Source organism: Elephantulus edwardii, unplaced genomic scaffold (assembly GCF_000299155.1).
Source record: "Elephantulus edwardii isolate Elephantulus edwardi_28Jun2011 unplaced genomic scaffold, EleEdw1.0 scaffold00007, whole genome shotgun sequence".
In the NCBI taxonomy this organism is placed as follows: Eukaryota; Metazoa; Chordata; class Mammalia; order Macroscelidea; family Macroscelididae; genus Elephantulus; species Elephantulus edwardii.
In genome coordinates, this window is record NW_006399757.1 from 23,034,103 (window position 1) to 23,053,652 (window position 19,550).

At 37.6% G+C, this 19,550-nt stretch overlaps 1 protein-coding gene across 1 annotated transcript in view; it reads left to right on the forward strand.

Moving 5' to 3' along the window:
• Nucleotides 1-19,550, forward strand: part of DNAH11 (dynein, axonemal, heavy chain 11) — a 481,900-nt gene that overhangs the window by 372,214 nt on the left and 90,136 nt on the right. The window contains exons 60-62 of the mRNA XM_006880385.1: nucleotides 4,795-4,965; nucleotides 13,796-14,031; nucleotides 15,607-15,729. Of these exons, the coding sequence (XP_006880447.1) occupies nucleotides 4,795-4,965; nucleotides 13,796-14,031; nucleotides 15,607-15,729 (530 nt within the window). The remainder of the gene's footprint in view (nucleotides 1-4,794; nucleotides 4,966-13,795; nucleotides 14,032-15,606; nucleotides 15,730-19,550) is intronic.

The window sequence follows — 19,550 nt, forward strand, 5'->3', positions numbered from 1 at the left end:
GAACAAGAGTACTGCATATCCCATGGACTGCCAGAAGAACAGATATACTTTTGATTTTGTTTTTATATATAAATTATTTTTTATTATTGATTTAATGAAAGCTTACAGAAAGATTGGGTTTTGATTCATTCACTGTTGCACATTTTCCTCATTCCTTCTTTCTTCCCCTCACTCAGTCCACCTGCAGTGCACCTCTTTTTCCAGATTGTTGTCATACATGTAATGTTTAATCACACATTCCTTTCAGACAGTTCTTCCCCTCGTCTGTTCCAATGCAATGTTCATTTTTTCACTCTTTTCTCTTCTCCACTCTCCATGAGAGTCCTATTTTATAACAATGGGATTATGCCCTTTTATGATTGAGATATTTCACTCAGCATAATGTCTTCCAGACTCATCCATATTGTGTAATGTTATACAAGCTCATTGTTTTCTAATGTTGCATAATGCAATTATTCAATTGTGTGAATATACCACATATTTTCTATCCATTCATTTGTTGATGGGCACAAACATGCATGCTTTAGAGAAAGTGCAGCAAAAGTGGTCGGTGAAGGCAAGAATGGCAAAACTTGGTCACAGATATTTGAGGCATGTTGTTTGGAAAGGCTGTTCCTTGCAGAGTGACATCATGTTTGGAAAACTGCGGGGTCTGTGAAAGAGGGGAAGATCCTCAACCAAGTGGACTGATATAGTGCTTTGGCAGTGGGTTCAAGTATATTATATCTGACAAGGATAGCACATGATAAGACAGGATTCTTACCTATTGCCCATTGGGTCCCTCCCTATGTGTCTTCCTTGACTTGTTGGCTCCTAACTACAACAACTTAAAATAGATAACAGTACCCACATTTTAAGTAAATATAGTGAACAAAATTCATGACTTGCCACTGTTGTTAGGTGCCATCATCGAGCTGGTTCTGTCTCATCATGAAAAACCCCTACCCAATGCTTTGCAGTCCTCAAATCTCTGCTGTGTTTAAGCCCCTAATCAACCTATTTTGATGAAGGTCTTCCTTTTATTGTTGTACCTTTGATTTACCAAGAATGATGTGTTTTCTCAGGAATTATGTTCCCTCCTAATTAAGTATGTGTAATAAAGTCTCACCGTCCTTATTTCTAAGGAACACTCAGGCTGCACTGCTTTCCAAATATATTTGTTCTTTTAGGAGGACACAGTATATACAATATTTTTCACTAACACCACATTTCAAAAGCATCAGTTCAATCCTTCTTATTCACTGTTCCACTTATACTTGCTTTGAAAACATTATGGTTTTGGTGAGCTATACCTTAGTGGTTAAAATTACAACCTTGCCCTTTGGTACTTTAAAGAGATCCTTGACAAGATTACATTCACTAGTGCCCAGTTTGATGATTATGGTGGGTTGAGAAGATCTGGGTTAGTGTAAAATATCATTTATTTGGAGAAAATTATGCTATATATATATATATACACACACATATATATGTATGTATCAGTATATAAAATATATATATCAATATATAAAATGTATATATCAATATATAAAATATATATGTATCTATATCTATATCATCTCTATATCTCTGTATCTATCTATATCAATCACTTGGGGGTACAGCTTCAAAGACTTTTGGGTCAATATTCTTGATGTAGTTCATGTTCTGCATCCTGGTTTAGTGGACAGTGTTTGGGATCTAAAACGTTTGGAAACTCTAAGGCATCTAAAGGAACAACAAGCGAACTGGTCACTTAACTGACTCCTCCTCATACCGAGTCTCTTCTACCTGTGGAGCTGACCATTCCCCTCCACCTCACAATCTGGCTTTTAGTTCTCCCAGAAAATCCACAACACTGGTTCCTTCACTTCCTTTGCATCTTGACTGAAAGGTCTCCTTATTTTGTAGTTTCCTTTTGTGTTATAGTGCATAAAGTATTAGGGTTCTAACCGAAAGGTTGCCAGTCTAAGCCTACCAGTTCTCCTGAGGGAGAAAGATACACGGTCTGTACCTGTTTTATTTTTTTTTCTTTCACACCATTTATTACCACATAACATGTGTGTGTGTGTGTGTGTGCGTGTGTGTGTGTGTGTACATGTATGCACATTGTGTATGCATGTTGTTTTAGGAGTGGGATCTGCTTTCCCCATCTGGAATATAAACTTCTCAAAAACAAGGTACTTTGTCTATTTTGTGTGTTGCTTTACCCCAAGCATCTAGAATAGTCCTTTGCACATACCCACTGTTATTGAGTTGGTTTGGACTCACAACGATCCTCTTCTGGGTTCCCAAGTTGCAACTATTTACAAGAAAAGACTACCAGTCTTTCCCCAAGGGAGCAACTGGTGGATTTGAACCACTGACTTCTTTCTGTCTTAAACGCCCAACTCGCTGCCAGGGGCCTCCTTCCCTGCACATGGTAGGTGTCCATAAAGAAGTGTTAGATAGATAAGTTTAGGGAGCATACTGTGTTTAAAAAAAAAGAAAGAAAATTAAAGTGTTCTGAAGCCCTTTGAATGTTTTCTTACAGGAGTTGAGGAAATTTTTACTCCAAGGATTTAGGGAGCTCTGGTGGTGTAGTTCATAGCCAATTGTGCTGCTGCTATCCTAAGAGCTGCATGTTTCCTGTGGTTCAAATCCACCAACTGCTGCACAGCCTCTGAAACCCATTTCAAGGTCCCTATAAATTGGAAGTAACTTGACTACAATGAGTTTGAAGGTTTTGACTAGTATTTACAACTACTTCTGTTTAAAGTGTAAGAATTAAGCAGATGTGCAGTGGATACCTGGAGGAAAAAGGTGTCATTTAATTTACTTTCCTGAAACAGTAATAGAATATTTTAGCATTTTATCAAAGAGAAAACTGTTTCTGTCATGTTTTCTAACAGGAAAGTATCTTTCATTGACTTTACTTACTTGTGATGATTTAGGCGAGCGGAGGAAGAGAGGGTTGTGTAATGTTAACTAGGAAAAAATGTATGTATATTTGAAAGGATTAATTGAAGATGTCAGACCTTTTCCTTTGAGGATAAATTCTTTCTGACTAGAACAGGAGACAGTTAAGTTCTGAAAAGCATCAAGACTGATGATTTTGTCTATATAGAATTGACCTGGAAGCTCAACCATTCAGACTAATAAATCAGGCAATTTATATTTAATCATTAACTAACTCCTGAGCTGAGCAGCTGTTCAAAATTAGAAATGGGTCACCCCGGCCAGGATGACATTACAGGCAATCTATAATGCATTAGAATAAAATTATAGTGATTTTTAACTGTCTAGAAATTTATTACAGGACATGTTCCAACTCTTAAACCCTTGTTAGCCAATGTCAGTAGTGATTTATGTTGCATGGGTGGTATAGTGAAATTATCGACGACTTCAATAGTCTATGTTTAGTAAATCTGCAAGTTCCAAAGCTGTTTTGGAGAACGAGGTGGGTGCACTTTATTGTTTATCATTCACCAACCAAAGACAACAAAGATGGAAGGTAGGAAAACGAGAGATTTCTCTTGAAAATTAATGGGCACGTTACCTATGAATGAGGAAAGAAACTAATGAATTCTCTAGGAGGACCAGAGCTCCCGTAGTTCCTTCATGTTAATTATATTGCTAACTTGGAGTGATCTTTGACAAAGCAAAGCAAGGAGGTTTACCTTTAAAATGGCTTGACCAAACATTTTTTACTTGCTAATTATGTGTCCTTAGAGTTTTGAGTATTATGAAAGCTAGCAGAGAAGTTGCATTAAAACTGAGTCTTAGGTGCCATTTTTTGGTTTTGGTAGGCTTTCTCTTCTTTCGTGGGAAAAACCAAATTTTATTGTATTGTCTTCTGCTTGTTTTCACAAACTGTGGATGGTTTTTCAAGTTATTTTGTATTTTCTGAGAATATTAAGCATTATATTATGGAAGTTAATATAACATTGTAGCTTATATATTATGTGCTAGATTCTAGAAGTTAATATTGTATTAATAGTGGCATGCATATGAAATAAAGTAAAAGTGATTGTCTTGAAATATAGTCAGTCCACAGGGAGTTGTGCTTTATTCAAAGTCTATATTAAAGGTTCTACTTATTTAACTTGTAAATCAGATTATAAATATTTATCCAACAGAATATAAGGATCTGAACAACATTAACCATATTAGAACTAGTGAAGACCTCCCAATTTGAACTTTTCACATAAACATAGCTTCCTTAATAGTAACCTGCTTTAATGGACTATTCACATTATTATTTAGTTAGTAGAATTCAGGATGGATGATAAGTTGTTTGAGTAAGTAACATGACTGGTTGGTAATTACGTGCTTGTAGTTTTCTTAACCAATATGGTTTTGTTAGTGTGAGTGTGTGTGTGTGTGTGTGTCTTAAGTTTGCCTAGTACTGTGAAGTACCATTACTGAAATGTGGGGTAAATGGGGATCAGCCAAACTGTCCTGAAAAGTCGTAACAACCCTAGTCTTGTCCAGAGCTCTTGGTCTTTTACTCACAAAAGGATGTGGGGAGTGTCTGTTACCATTTCAAGAAGTACCTCAATCATAATTATAGAGTTAGAGCATCCATTGAGAGGGAAATGTTAAAGAACCAATGTCACATTGTAGTAAATTCCAGTGCAGACTGTATAAGAGCTCCATTCATAATGATGGGTTTCAAACACACACAAAAATGTTCATAGTCATGCCAACCAACTTCATTTTGTTCCTTCTGAAGACTGCACAGAAGGGCATAGACTGTGCTATAAGGTAAATTGCATTAAGCATATGTTGGGTTGAATGTTACCCTTCAATTACACGTGAGTAATTATCTTTCAGTCAGAAAAGATTCGCTGGAGCCAGTCTATTGAATCCTTTGAGACCCAAGAGAAGACGCTCTGTGGAGATGTTCTCCTCACAGCAGCTTTTGTGTCTTACGTTGGATCATTCACAAAACAGTATCGCGAGGAACTAGTAAACTGCAAGTGGATTCCCTTTCTTCAGCAAAAGGTAAGCCCTACTCTTGATCTTGTCCTAATTTGAAAGTGTTATGTTGACATTGCAGTAATAAAAGCAACATGTTTATATGTCTGTTAGGAAAATAATTTGAAAATTCTTATGCCCATACAATCTTAGAGTGTTAAATAATTTTTCTTTTAATAATGGTTGCAACAAGGAGATGAGAAAGAAGAAAATTATAGAAATTGTATTTTTTTCAGTTAACTACAAATACTCTATAATCTTAACATTTATGTAAACACATAATTTTGTATAGTTATTAAATATATAAATTATATGTATGTAATGCTTAAATTAATGATAAACTTGAGTTAGAAAGTGGCTTTAAACAAAACTAATATCAAATTAGAACTATTACTTTTTATTGCATAGCATGAAACTTTATTTTTTTATGACTATTATAGGTGTTCTTTGAAAGGGTTATTTTCAAAATTACTTTTAGAATTACAGTGCAGTAGCTTGTATATAAATATTAATATAATTTTCCATAAATTTGAAAATTTAAATTGACAAGCAAAATTAAGGAATTTAATTAGACCAAGTTTCTTCTTGAAGATGTGAGAAAACTGCGACATGGGAAATTTGGGGCATTGAATAGCCCCCGTAGGAGCTTATAATACCAGTATTTTCTCTCTGCAGGTTTCCTCTCTCTTTTTCAAAAATTTATTTCCATACAGTAATTCATATACATTGTGTTTCATACATGTACACCTTGCTTTATAGAAACTTCCATTTACATTATGTTTTTACAATCATTCATATACATTGTATTTCATATAATTGCCATTGATCTATGCCTATTATTACCTCATCTCATTAAATCTTTCCCCTTTCTTCTCTCTACCCTCATCCACCCACCAAACTCTGCTATCCTAGCCATTTCCGCTCCTTCCCCTTTACACCCCTTTTTACCTTTTCCTTTTGGACATTTATTACACATCCTCTTGTTTTTACAATAACTGTCTTATGCAGTATTTGTCCTTATGAGACTGAGTTTTTTCACTCAGCATACTGTTCTCTGGGTTCTTCCATGTTATACAGTATTTTGTGAAATTGTTACTCCTTAGTGGTTCATAGCGTTCTGTTGTATGACAGTACCACAATTCTTCAGTCTGTTTTTTTGTTGATGGGCATTTGAGCTGTTTCCATTTTCTTGCTATTGTGAATAGTGCTGCTATGAACATAGGTGTACCTATCTCTGTTCAAGTCTCAGTTCTGATTTCCTTGTGATATATTCCTAACAGCAGAATAACTGGGTTGTATGGGATTTCTAGGTTGAACTTTTTGAGGAAATGCCAAAATGCCTTCGGGAGTGGTACCATTTTACAATTCCACCAGCAGTGCTTGAGAGTTCTAATCCCTCCATATCTTCTCCAACATTTATTGCTTGCCTTCCTGTTAAACTTTGCTATGCTTTGAATGTTTTTAAATTAGAAACTTGCCTTCTCAAATTTAGCTTTACTATTGATGGTTGATGGTTACTTCCCTGAGTTGAATTTGAATCATGGGGACTTCCTCTATGTGTGGTAGAACTGCTCTGAGGGATTTTCAAGCTTGTGACCTTCCAAAGATCCAATACAGGCCTTTCTTCCGACGTATCTTGAATTGCCAAACTTTGACTAGCATTTGAGTTCTTAACTATATGTGCCATCCAGTCACCCACAACCATAATGACCCTAATAAAATAGCTTTGAACCTTGCTCTATCCTGAGCCAGTCTCATGGTCTCCAACACACCTACCCCCCGTTATCCCAGTTACTGTGTAAACCCATCTCATCTGTGTCTTCCTCTCCCAAGTTGTCCCTCCACCCTTCCAAGCATGATATCCTTCTCCTGGAACCCATCCCTCCTGGCCATATGTCCAAAGTATGTGAGACAGAGCTTCCAATCCTTGCCTCCAAGGAGAAACTTGGTTTCACCCTCTCTAGGACAAAACTGTTTGCTCTCTTGGCCATCCAAGAATGTTTAACACTCTTCTCCAGCACCACAAACTCAAAGGCATTGATCCTTCTTCTGTCATCTTCAGTCATTATCCAGCTCTCTGATACATCGCAAGTAATTGCAAAGACCATGTGTGAATCAGGCATCCCTTAGTCTCCTGACTGATATCATTGCTCTTCAGCACTTTTGAGATGTTCCTGATAGCAGCCTTACCCAGAACAATTCACCTTTTTATTTCTTGACTGCTTGTGCCAAGAATGTTGATTGTAGGGGCAAGCTAGCTGAAACTGTTAAAAATCTCAATATCTTCTCCATCTATCATGGTGCTACCAATTGACCCAGTTAGAGACTAATTATTTAAATGCTGATTTCATTAACTAAGAACTTATTAAAATTAATATCATTTTAAATTTCTGGTATAAGATTATATAGCATATAGGTTTCAGGAAAGTTTCACATCAATGTATTTGCATTTTCCCATTTATTTAAGTTCTAGTCATGGAATTCCATGAAATTCTTCCAGTCATGGAATTCCATGAAATTCTACAGGTTCCTCTTTCAAAATATATTCAAATCTGACTACATCTCACCTTTTCTAGAACCCTGGGCTAAGCCAACATCCCTGTCCTAGATTAATTTTAAAATCTCCTAAAGGTTTCCAGCTTCTTCCCCAAGTCTGTTCTCAGTATAGCATAATCCTTTCAATATGCAAATCAGATTAAGTGACTTTTCTGTCAAAATCCCTTTGATACCTCCCCAATGCACTCAGAGCAAACATCATGATTAAAAAGGCTTATAAATGCCTATGTGATGTCTCTTGATCTCAATGCATAGTATCATTTTCCTCCATATGCTGTTCAAGACACATTGACCACCTTTCTTGAATATGCAAGGGTTACTTCCACCTCAGGCCCTTTACGGGCAAGTCTCTGCCTTGAAGTGTTTTTCCTCTGTGACTTTCTCCCTCCTACCTATGAATTGTTTGTGTGAAAAGCACCTGCTCATCACTAGATAAGACTGTAAGTAACTCCCATTCTGTAGCATGTTCCATCCCCTTGAGCATTCTCTAGCTTTACACTGTTGTATTTATGTTCCCCATCTCAAAAGCACAGGATTCAAATCCACCAACTGTTCCATGGGCAAAAAATGGACAATCTCCTCTAGTACAACTTCCTTCTTCTGAAAACTTGCTAGAGGGGCAGCTATGAGTCAGTTCTGACTCATTGAAACATAACAGTAATAATAGCGTATAATTTTATATATCCATTTACTATCATCAATATCTGTTCCTAATGTCCACTAGAGAGGTCTGGTGCCCTAATGGCTTAGGTGTTGGGCTGCCATCCCACAATCAGGCAGTTCTAATTCACCAGCTGTCCAGCTGCTTCAAGGGAGGATGGGAGGATGAACAATTTCCTCTAGCACAATTTACAGTGTCTGGAAACAACCTAGATGGCCAGCTATGAGTTGATTCTGGCCCAGTGTCAAATAATAGCAACAAAAATACCCTAGAATGGAACTTAGAATGTTGTAAATATTCAGTACTAACTGCATTTATTTACATCTTTATAATAGTTTTATTGAGCAATGGGCAGTTTTCTCCTGTGTCATTTACTGCCTCTGAAAACGCACTGGATGGTCAGCTATACATGGGTTCCAACTTGGCAATACACAACCTACACGGTTCATACCTTATGCAATTTACTCATTTAAAGATGAACATTCAGTGGGCTTTAGAATAGTCGCACTGCAACCCCATGTGTATAGAATAGAATTGCTCCATAAAACTTTTGTAGCTGTGACATTTCAAAAGCAGATACATAGTCTACTGTTATTGGCTTTTTCACATACTGTAATGTTTTCATGTAGCATGCATTAATACTTCATTCCTTCCCCCTCCCCCCCAAAAAAACCACATCCTTACAACCACCATCATTGCACCAAGAAATTATTGTTTCTGTCTGTAAAGATTTGTCTGTTTTGGACTTTTCCTAGAAATTGAGTCATATGTTATGTAGTCTACTGCAATTGGTTTCTTTTACTTAGTATATTGTTTTCAAATAGCATATATTAGCATTCCATTTCCATTTTTTATGGTTTAGTAATATTCCATACATATATATGTCATATTTTATTTATCCAGTCATCAGTTTATGGGCATCAAGGCTGTTTCTACCTTTTGCCTCTTGTATGGGATACTGCAGTGAAGGTATATATTCCTGAAGTGGATCTGACTTTGAAGTCTCTTGAGTACATCCCTAAGTATATAATTAGTTCCTCAAATTATAACTCTAATTATTTGATGAACTGAAAGATTATCAATGTTATTGTTGTCATGTATCATCAAGTTGGAATCTTCTTGTAGCTGACCCTCCAACTATCAATACATGTTTTTAAAGTAAATATATGTATGCTAAACTATTCATTTAATTTTGGTGGTGATGGAATAATTATCTAAATGGGAAAAATCAGTGAGAGCTCTCCTTCATAGCTTGCTCAAAATTGTTTTGGGTGATTTAAATACTTAAATGTGAAATAAATTAGAAGGAAATATAAACAAACATAAAAGATGGACAATATAGATGAATATATATCATTATAAATGAGTTTAATGCTTTAGCAACAGCCAGATTATAAACTCTTTCTGTACAGAGAAAAGGAATTTGACCTTATTGAAAACTTATGTTGCATTGAAAGATTTTAAGCAGGTGTAATTCAAGCCGTGGAATGTTCAGTGCTTCTCTCTAACATCACAGTTCAAAGACATCAATGCTTCTTCCTTCATCCTTATTCATTGTCTAGTTTTCAGATGCTTAGTAAGTGACATTTATCATGATGTTGCCCTATTGGTCCAGTGGTAAGGATTTTTGTTTTCCTGACATTGAGATGCAATCCATAGTGAAAGCTGCAGTGCTTGACCATCTGAATATTCCATGGACTGTCAAAAGAACAAACTATGTCTTAGAGAAGGTGAACCCAGAATGCTTCTTAGAAGCAAAGATGATAAAGGTTTGTGTTACATACTTTGAGAACGTTGCTAGGAGAGGCTATTCCTTGGTGAGGGACATAATGCTTGGAAAGGTGGAGGGACAATGAAGGAGAGGAAGATTCTCAACCAGGTGGATTAACATAGTGACTATGTTAATGGACTCAAGTAAAACAGATGGTGGGAATGGCACAGGATATGACAAGGCTCTGATCCATTCTTCTTAGGGCCACTGTGAGTCATAGTCAACCCAGTAGCACCTAACGGCAACAATAACAACAACAACAATTCTGTGGAATTAAGAATGAGCAAACTCCACTTTTGTGATTTGCAGCCTTGGAAACCCAATGGTAGGTCAGGTCATTGAGTCAGATATTCTGACCCGATGGTAGTGAGGAAATAACAAAGTCCAAATTACACACTGGATAGCTGTCCTAGACCTTGGAGGAAACTGGCTTAGGAGAAGATGCTGACATGCAACCATCTATAAGGAGTTTGTTGCAGTGATTCATAACATGATAAATTAAGTGGTTACAGTGGACAAGTTGATGACAAATAAGAAGTGATTCCAGCGAAGGCAAAGGGGAAGATAAAACAGTATCGTGTACTGAGCAGGGAAGAGATAAGGAGCCAGCGGATGCAATTATAGAAAAAAAAAAAAAAAAGGGGGGGCATTCCTGGCTGTTTTAGAGGCATGGAATTTGAGAGATTGAATGTATCTGTGAAACATTCAGGTGACATTCAGTGGAGAGTGGGGTAAGAGATTTCTTGGTTGGAAAATCAGATTTGGAAGTCATCAAGGCACAAATAGTTGTTGAAACTAGAAGTGTGGATGAAATAATCTGAAAGGTTCAAGGTACAAGGAGTTAAGGCAGCACTGATTTGTGAATACAGAGTGGAGGAAGAGGAGAAGGAAGGGTCAAAGATTAGATGGCAAAAAGCCATGCAACAGTGGTGTCATGAGAGACAAGTATGAAGACTGAAATGGTTAGAAATACTAGAATCAAAGACACGATGAGTAAAGAACTAGTAGTGTCATAGATTTGAAAATGTGAAGTTTCTTGTACCACAATTAAAGCTGTTTTAGTGACATCATGAGCCAGAAGCCAAATTGCACCAGAATATACATTAGGCAGAAAGTGAGCAAGGGAAAGGGCTCAGTTGTCCTTCCAATAGCCTGTCTGTGAAAAGAGAGAGAGAAAAAGAAGTACCTGACTTTCTCTGGTGGCCTAGCATCAAGAAGCTGTGTTGCAATCCTGAAGGCACAAGGTTCGAGACCACTAGCCCCTTCATAGGAGAAGGAGGGGCAGTCTTCTCTCATGTGGTTAACCTGCTGGAGGGTTGGTTCCAACTCTACAGTACACAACAGCAATTTTAGTCATGTGGTTTATTTGTTTGTTTCAATATAAGTTACACTTGACCATGCTGCTATGCTTCAAGAGAAGAACTTGAAAAGAACATGCAACTGGGGAAAAAAAGTAAGGACTGGTGATCCTTCAGGAGCTGGGAGGGATGAAGGTCAAAGGAATGACCAGGTAGGAAAACAAGACCCATTTGACTTGGGGAGAATAAAACACAGGTTGACACAGACACAGATGTTGACAAAAAGGAAAAATATTGATTTGTTACATCTATAGTTGATCTTTCTCTTCTCCCAGAAGAGTATTAAAATGTGCTCAGTAAATATTTGTGACTGATGATTTAAGGAGTGAACAATAAAGTTCTTTTCACAATCTGCTAATGTTTGTAAATTAATTTTGTAGGGAATAATCAAATAGGTGTATTTTAATTTTCTCTTATATCATCTTCCCTCTCCTCTGACTCTGAATGGGCCTCCATTAAGTTTCTGAGGCTATAAATCTTTATGAGAGAAGACTGCCCATCTTCTTCTCAAGGAGCAGCTGGTGGATGGTGGATTTGAACCTTTCCATTAGTACCTCAGTATTTAACAGACTATACCCATGGGCTCCTTGGGTGGGGCCTACTGCCTAGAGAATGAACCTCCCTCCTCCACTCCTCGGACTTCCAGTGAACGTTGATCTCTATGTATTTACTGATTCTTGTTTCAAAATGTAGGAATATATAATATTTATCCTCTCAAATAATGTTCATAAGGTTTTTATCTACTTTGTTTTAGAAGGTTTGTTTCCTTTAGGTCCTTCTCTCTCTTCCTCATTGCCATTGAGTCTGAACTGACTCATAGATGACCTTCCAGGTGGTTGTCAGAGACTGTAAATTAAAGAGGAGATTCCCCTACTTTCTTGAAGCAGCTGATAGATTGGAGTTGCCTCTCTGGGATGACAGCACAACTCCTTACCCACTAGGCTTGATAATCCATTGTCTATATGGACGACGTTATGTTTGTGTATTCTTCCTTTGATGGTCACTTAAATTGTCTCCATTTTTTTTTCTATTTTTGTGACTAATGCTGCTATGAATATAGATGTGTATGACTATTTGTGTCTCTTCTACTAAATATCTTAGCTATAAAACTAGAAATGAAATCATAACATGGTTTTATTTCTAGTGTTTTGAGCAAGAACTGTGTGTTTTCCATAGTAGTTATACCATTGCATAATTGCACCAATAGTTGATTAAGGGTTCTGATCCTTTCACATTAGCCAATACTTTTTGTTTTCTATTTCTTCCCTTATCAGTGCCATGTTAGCAAGGTATTAGCCATCAGGAGAGCAAGAAAAGTATTATATTAGGCAAGTCCACTATCAGGGACCTCTCCAAAATACTGAAGATGTCAGTTTGAAGACGAAGGTGTGCCTGGTTCAGGCCATGGTCTTTTCAATCACTTGCTATGTATCTTAGAGATGGACAATGAAAAATGATAGTAGAAGAATTATTGCCTTTGCATTGTCATGTTGGAGAAGAATACTGACTACTTTACAAAAAGCACAGACAGTTATATCTGGGGGAAAGTACCTCCAGAGTGCTCCTGAGAAGCAAAGATGATGACACTCTGTCTCTCATACTTTGGGCACGTGGCTAGGAGAGGCTGTTCCTTCAAAAGGAATATCACACTTGGAAAGGTGGAGGGTCAATGAAAGAGAAGAGGACCCTCCCCCAATTAGATTAATTAACACAGTAACTGCAGCAATGAGCTCAAGTGTGTCAGAGATGAGGACAGTCCAGGATAGGATTGGGGTAAGGTCTGTCATTCTCAGGGTCTCTGCGCATCTTACTCAACTTGATGGCACCTAAAAACAACCATCACCTTCCATTAAAATGAATAGCTTCAGAAGTCAATAGGGGGTCACTATGAGTATGAACCAACCATGAGTTTTGGGTTCTATTGATTTCTTTTGCAGATTTCTCCTTGAAGTGTAAAGGAACCCAACTGATTTTTGTTCTTCTTTTTAAAGAAAATAACTGTCCCTTTGCAATACTACTTCTGCAGTCACAGTCTGGGAAAAGTCCTCCATTTCAGTGTCCTGGCACGACTAGCAAGTTAATAATGTTCACAAGGAATGAATATATTTTATTGAACCATCCAGGGAGGACAAGTAATCTTCTTGTAGTGTTGACCTGAAGTAAAATACCAATACTGCATTTGGAAATTGCTTATGTGGGCTAACAATAAACACACACATTTCTTTTATCCTGTCATTCTTCCCCAGGGCTAAATTTCACCAACTTTCTTAGTTGTGAGTAACCAAACGTGAGCTGTGAGCACCACGCTGACAGAATCCTGAACTCTGTGTGTAGGGCCTAACGAGTCAAATTGTACTTGATTGTCATAATTGTGTTTGAAACAATCCACAGAGAATTTGCTTTTCTTTCCCTCATGTCACCATCTCTTTGGTTTGATATTTTTGGGTTTTCCATCATTTTGAAACAGTCCTTGACCACTGCCAGTTTTTTGTACTCACTCTGGTTTTAAAGGTTTCCATTCCAATAACTGAACACCTGGATGTCATTGCCATGCTGACGGATGATGCTACGATTGCTGGCTGGAATAACGAAGGGCTGCCCAGCGACAGAATGTCCACAGAAAACGCCGCCATCCTGACACACTGCGAGCGCTGGCCCCTAATGATAGATCCACAGCAACAGGGAATTAAATGGATCAAGAATAAGTATGGAGCTGAGCTTAAAGTCACGCATATGGGCCAAAAAGGGTATGTGGAAGCTGAAAGATTGCCTTTCTATTTAGCTGCTTTGAAGTGGGTTTAATGTTTATAACATTTTGGATATCTAGTTAGACTTCTCTGCCACTTTAAATATAGCAAAACAGTACAACATGTTTATCCATAAGGTTCCTGAGTGATGAAAGTGAGTTGCGATTGGCTACTAACCTTAAATACGTGATCCTTCAAACCACCCAGTAGTACCATGCAAGAAAGACCTGGTGATCTGCTCCTGTAACGATTTCAGCCAAGAAAACCATATGTGACAATTCTGCTTTATAACCCATGAGATTACTGGGAACCTAACTCAGTGGGAATGAATTTGCATTTTGTTTTGTTGTGTTTTATCTGCTTGTGTTTCTTAAAACATATCCCTGCTGAATAAAAGCAGTTATGCTGGGTGGTATCCATTTAAATGAAGAACAAATTAGTTTGACATTTAGAACACTACATCCAAAAAGTAGAATACATCAATTTTCTAAGGGCAGAAAGGAACAGATGACATAGTAGATGCCTTCTGTGGAGTTCATGGGATGGTAACACAGGAATAGTCAGCAGTACTGATAGGTGTAATGATATTTATAGACATATTCCTAAATAAAGTCCTTTGCCTACAGCAGGCTCTTAAATGATATGGAGTCATACAGCATTGGATGCTTGAAGATAATGTAATTTCTTGTCAAATTTTACATGAAAACTGATTCTACTCTGAGACTTTCTCTCATCACAATCTAATAAATGGAAAGTGTCCTTGAATGTAGTTGGTGTTAAGGCAGCACTGAATAATTCTTTTAGACCTACTAAAATTTAGGGGACCTCTGGTGGCTTAGTGGTAAGAAATTGAGTTGCCAGTCCAAAGGTACATGATTCAAATTCCCTGCTGCTCCATGAAAGAAAGAGGGGGAATTTCCTCTTGTGCAATTTACTACCTCTGAAAACCTACTGGAGACTCGGCTATGTTGGTTCCAACTGTACAGGATACAATAACAACAATATTTCATTTTGCCTTTTAAAATTTTTTTTCACTTCTGAGATAAGGAATTTCTGTAGTTTTGCAGGGATAAATGTCGTCTTTGTCTACCTGACACTTGGAGAAAAAGAATTTGGGGGCAGGGAGGAACTAAAGAGGAAAGAAATGGGATAAAAAGAGTTTACCACTATCCTAAAAGTTGAAAAAACTAAGATTTAATGAAACTATAAAACACTTAATAGAATTTGAATTTTTAAATTAAAGGTAAAGGATGCATTGAAAAATTAAATTTGTGACCTTAGAGTTGACTACATTTATTTAAACTGTGATTATATTTAAAAATACATAATTTACACACATGGTCTTATTATTTCAATTTACTTGAACAATACAACTAAAATTTATCTCAAAATATCATCTTTAATATCTGTAATCTAGTTGAAGAAGAATATTATTTTATAAAGCAGTCTTTTTAAAAGTTAGTACATTCAATGTAAAATATTTATTATATGAAATATAATTTGACCATAAAAGTAACTGGGAGATATTCCTATACTTACTTAGATTTTCTTATTTCAATTCTGACTGCATTTAAGGTTTCTGAATGCCATTGAAACAGCCTTGGCCTTTGGAGACGTCGTTTTACTTGAAAACCTGGATGAGGTGATAGATCCTGTCCTTGATCCGTTGCTTGGCAGGAACACAATTAAAAAAGGAAAGTAAGTTTTTTTCTTTACTTTTTTTGGCTGATTTTTATCCTAAAATTGGGACTGTTTATAGAACAATCTATTAGACTATTCTTGGTGATATACCTGAGCTTTCCTTCTCTGCCATCTACATGTGAAAAATAAAGCAACCTCAAAATAACCCAGACTTTCTGGCCTTTTGGTGGATTTAGAGTAATTTTACTCAATTCTTAAGTGTCAGTCCAAAAATAGATGGTCATAAATGTACTGAGCATCTGTCTTTCACTCTTATAACAGAAATTTCCTAACTTCAGTAATTGGGAAAAAAACCCAACGCAACAGAACCCCCTCTATATTTTTGCATTATCTGCATATCACTTGTACTATTATTTACTTCATAGTTTTGAGTTGATTTAAATTTGACTTTTTTAATATCAATTTTATCTGAGTTAATAATATCCACAGAATCATGGATTTACTGTACAAGGTCTTTCCTAATGTATATTAAAAAATGGTCATTCAAATAAGGAGCTCATGGAGCACTGGTGGCCTACTGGCAAGAAGCTGTGCTGCAATCCCGAAGGTCGGTGGTTTGACTCCACCAGAAGCTCTGCTGGAGAAGGAGGAGAAAACTCCTCCTGTGCCAGTCGAACCCAATTCAACAGTACACCAAATTTAAAATAAATAAATAAATACATAGAGAGCTCATTAGTGGACCCCTGTAGCAATGTCTTACCACCAGTGAGAGACCACCAACAATGAGGGATAGTGTCCCCAAGTGAAATACATGTGACTTTCCAAATACTTGTCTGCCTCATGGGATGCCACACTTGCCAGAACATTCTCCCAGGGCATTCCAGCCATCCACATGGAATCATTTTGCCTCTCCCCCTGCCCCCAATGTGTGGGCAGTCATACACAACAATTAAGTCTCTAACCAAATCTGTAGGCTTTGGGGAGAGAGTGACATTCCAGAAGCTCTTCATGTCTCTTCACTCGAGAAACTGACATTTCCTAGGCATGTTGTTTCACTGGATTTTCTTCTATTGTTTTTGTTGTTTTTCTCCTCTGAGATAGCATTTCAAGACTTCCTCCATCACATCACTAGATTCACATCACTAGATTCTTCTCCCTGTCAACTTTGAGGGGAAACAGGCCTATTGTGGATGACCGCCTTCTGGTTTAGGGAGCTCTGGTGGAGTAGGTCATATAGTAAGGTGAGTCACTAACCTGAAGACTGTAACTCTGAGAGTCACTAACCAGAGACACTAAGGGAGAAGGAAGAGGTAGTCGCCTCCTATTATTATCTATAGCCTTGGAATCCCGAGGACTAGGCACCGTAAGTTAGACCCAACCTGATGCCAGTGAGGTTGTGGTGGTGTTCGGGGATTTTTATTTTTTTTAAATTATGTTTTAGATAGTCCCTGTCTTATTACAATTTATTATATACATCACCAAGTAAATCCATTTAGAGTTACTGACAACTTATAATTGTTTAATAAACCAAAAGTTACCCAGACATGCATTTAGAAACAATCTAATAAGCCATTTGACAAATGATAATTCTGAACATAAATATAATTGTAGCTGTATCTGGCCTGTTAAAAAATATAGCTTAATATCATCAGTGCCACAAAAATGAAATCCTTGCTATTAAGGTTCTGACCCTATTATGAAAACCTGAAATTTTTGTCAGTGGAAATGTGTATCCTATGATAAGTATTTGATATCATATGAAACAATTTAGTTATATTAGATCAGTCTCTAGTTCTTGATTTTCGATTTGAGAAGAGCTAAAATCTCCCGAACTTGATGAATTTGAGTCAGGAGATAGCCTCCGTTTTGATAAAGTTAAGTATCAGCACTGCAGGGGATTTTTATATTACAAATGGAGATGATCTTCCATAGAACATCAAGTTTTTATCAGAACGTATCAGGTCAAAAGATGAATTGCACTGGGAAAGTCAGCTGTCAGGGACCTCTCCAGAGTCCTGAAGAGCAGTGACATCAGTCTGGAGACTAAGGTGCACTTGATCCAGGCCATAGTCTTTGCAATAGCTTTCTATGCATCAGAGAGCTGGACAACGATTAGAGATGATAGATAATTGATGCATTTGAGCAGTGGTGCTGGAGAAAAGTATTGAATATACCATGGCTTGCCAGGAGAACAAAAAGATTTGTCCTAGAGAGGGTGAAACCAGGCTGCTCCAAGGAGGCAAGGATTCTGAGGTTTCATCTGACCTCCTTTAGGCATGTTGCAAGGAGGGACCCATCCTTGGAGAGGGACATTATGCTTGGAAGGCTGGAGAGACAGAGATGAAGACTATCGATGAGGTAGATTGATACAGTGACTGGGGTAATGAGACTAAGCATGTCAGAGACAGTAAAGTTGGAACAGAGTAGAGCAGGTTTCAGGGCTATTGTACATAGGATCACTATGAGTCGCAAGTGACGCGGCGGCATATAACATCAACATCAGGTCAGAACAGCTTACCAAAAATTAAAGCTATTTTCTGAATATGTACTCTTTATTGTGCTTTATAGAATGGATTCTATCATCCCAATATTTTTTGAAGGCTAAGAAAACACAAAATCATGTGTAAGAAAATAAATGGTGTTTATTGCGTGCAGTTATTTCAATTATGTCTCCCACATGCTTATGTGTAGAAACCAACCCTTATATGAGGATTGACTTCAGGTCTCTGTTTCTAATATTTGCTATGTGCCTCTTTCAGGCACATGTCTTTAGAACATGTTAGCCCAGAGAATATGGGATCTGGAAATGGAGGATTCCAAATGCAACAAGCTATTTGAAGTGTTACTAGGTACCGTCAACTATTTGGTTAAGTTAGTTCTAATGCTTAGCAAGCCTCCATTGGGTTTCTGAGGCTGTTGATTATGATGAGAAGAGACTGCTCTTCTTCCACCCATGCAATGGCTGGTGGCTTTGAATTACCAAAGATGCAGCCTTTTTATTAACAGTGCAGCAGTCTACAGACTATCCCTCCATAAGGTGCAGATCCTGCCTTTGAAGAGTCTGTACTTCCTCTGCAAACGACAGACTTAGGAACACTAAAGGCGTGCCAGAGGTATGCACAGCTGAGAGCTTTCCATTGTATAGTCTTGAAGAGGCTTTCTAGGGGGAGAATAACCATTTCCATTTACAGTTAATTATTGAAAGATAAGTAGACATTTGTCAGCTAGACAATTGGAGATGGAGACTCAGACAGAAATTACTCATAATACACAAAAAAGGCCAACAAATTTAGGAATCAGAAATAGAATCTAAATGGATGTAGAATCAGGGAGTGGGGAGAAAGGGAAGGCGGTGTGGACTGGGAGAGATGAGACGGCAAGGTTGCAGCCCAGAGTGTGGACGTTACTGTTTTCAATTACATCATTATTTCCCCCCCAAAAAACTCTAAAGATGCCATTCTCCTCAGTAACAGTAGCTTGCAACAGCAGTGATTTTTGACCAGATGACTGTCATCTTGGAGAATAGTCTGGAGTCTTCATCTTCTTACTTGAGAATCATAAAGACAAGTCAGTGTGGAAGCTTGTGAAGACTCTTACACATTCTGGGAGTGCTGCCATATTTACTCCTCTGAAAGATGGCATTGTGGGCAGTTAGAAGTAGCACCTGAAGGGATATGGGCTTGAGGCAGTAGTCATTACCAAACAGTGTCAGCAGCAGAGGTGAGCAGTGATATGAGCGTAAACTAACACAGCGACAGCAGAGATGGTGAGAGCACAAATAAGCTATCAAGTTGAAATCATCAGTTCATGATCACGGATTGGGTACTGTTGTTAGGAAGGAGGGGAAAAAGGATGGCTGGAATGGTTCCAAGGTTTCT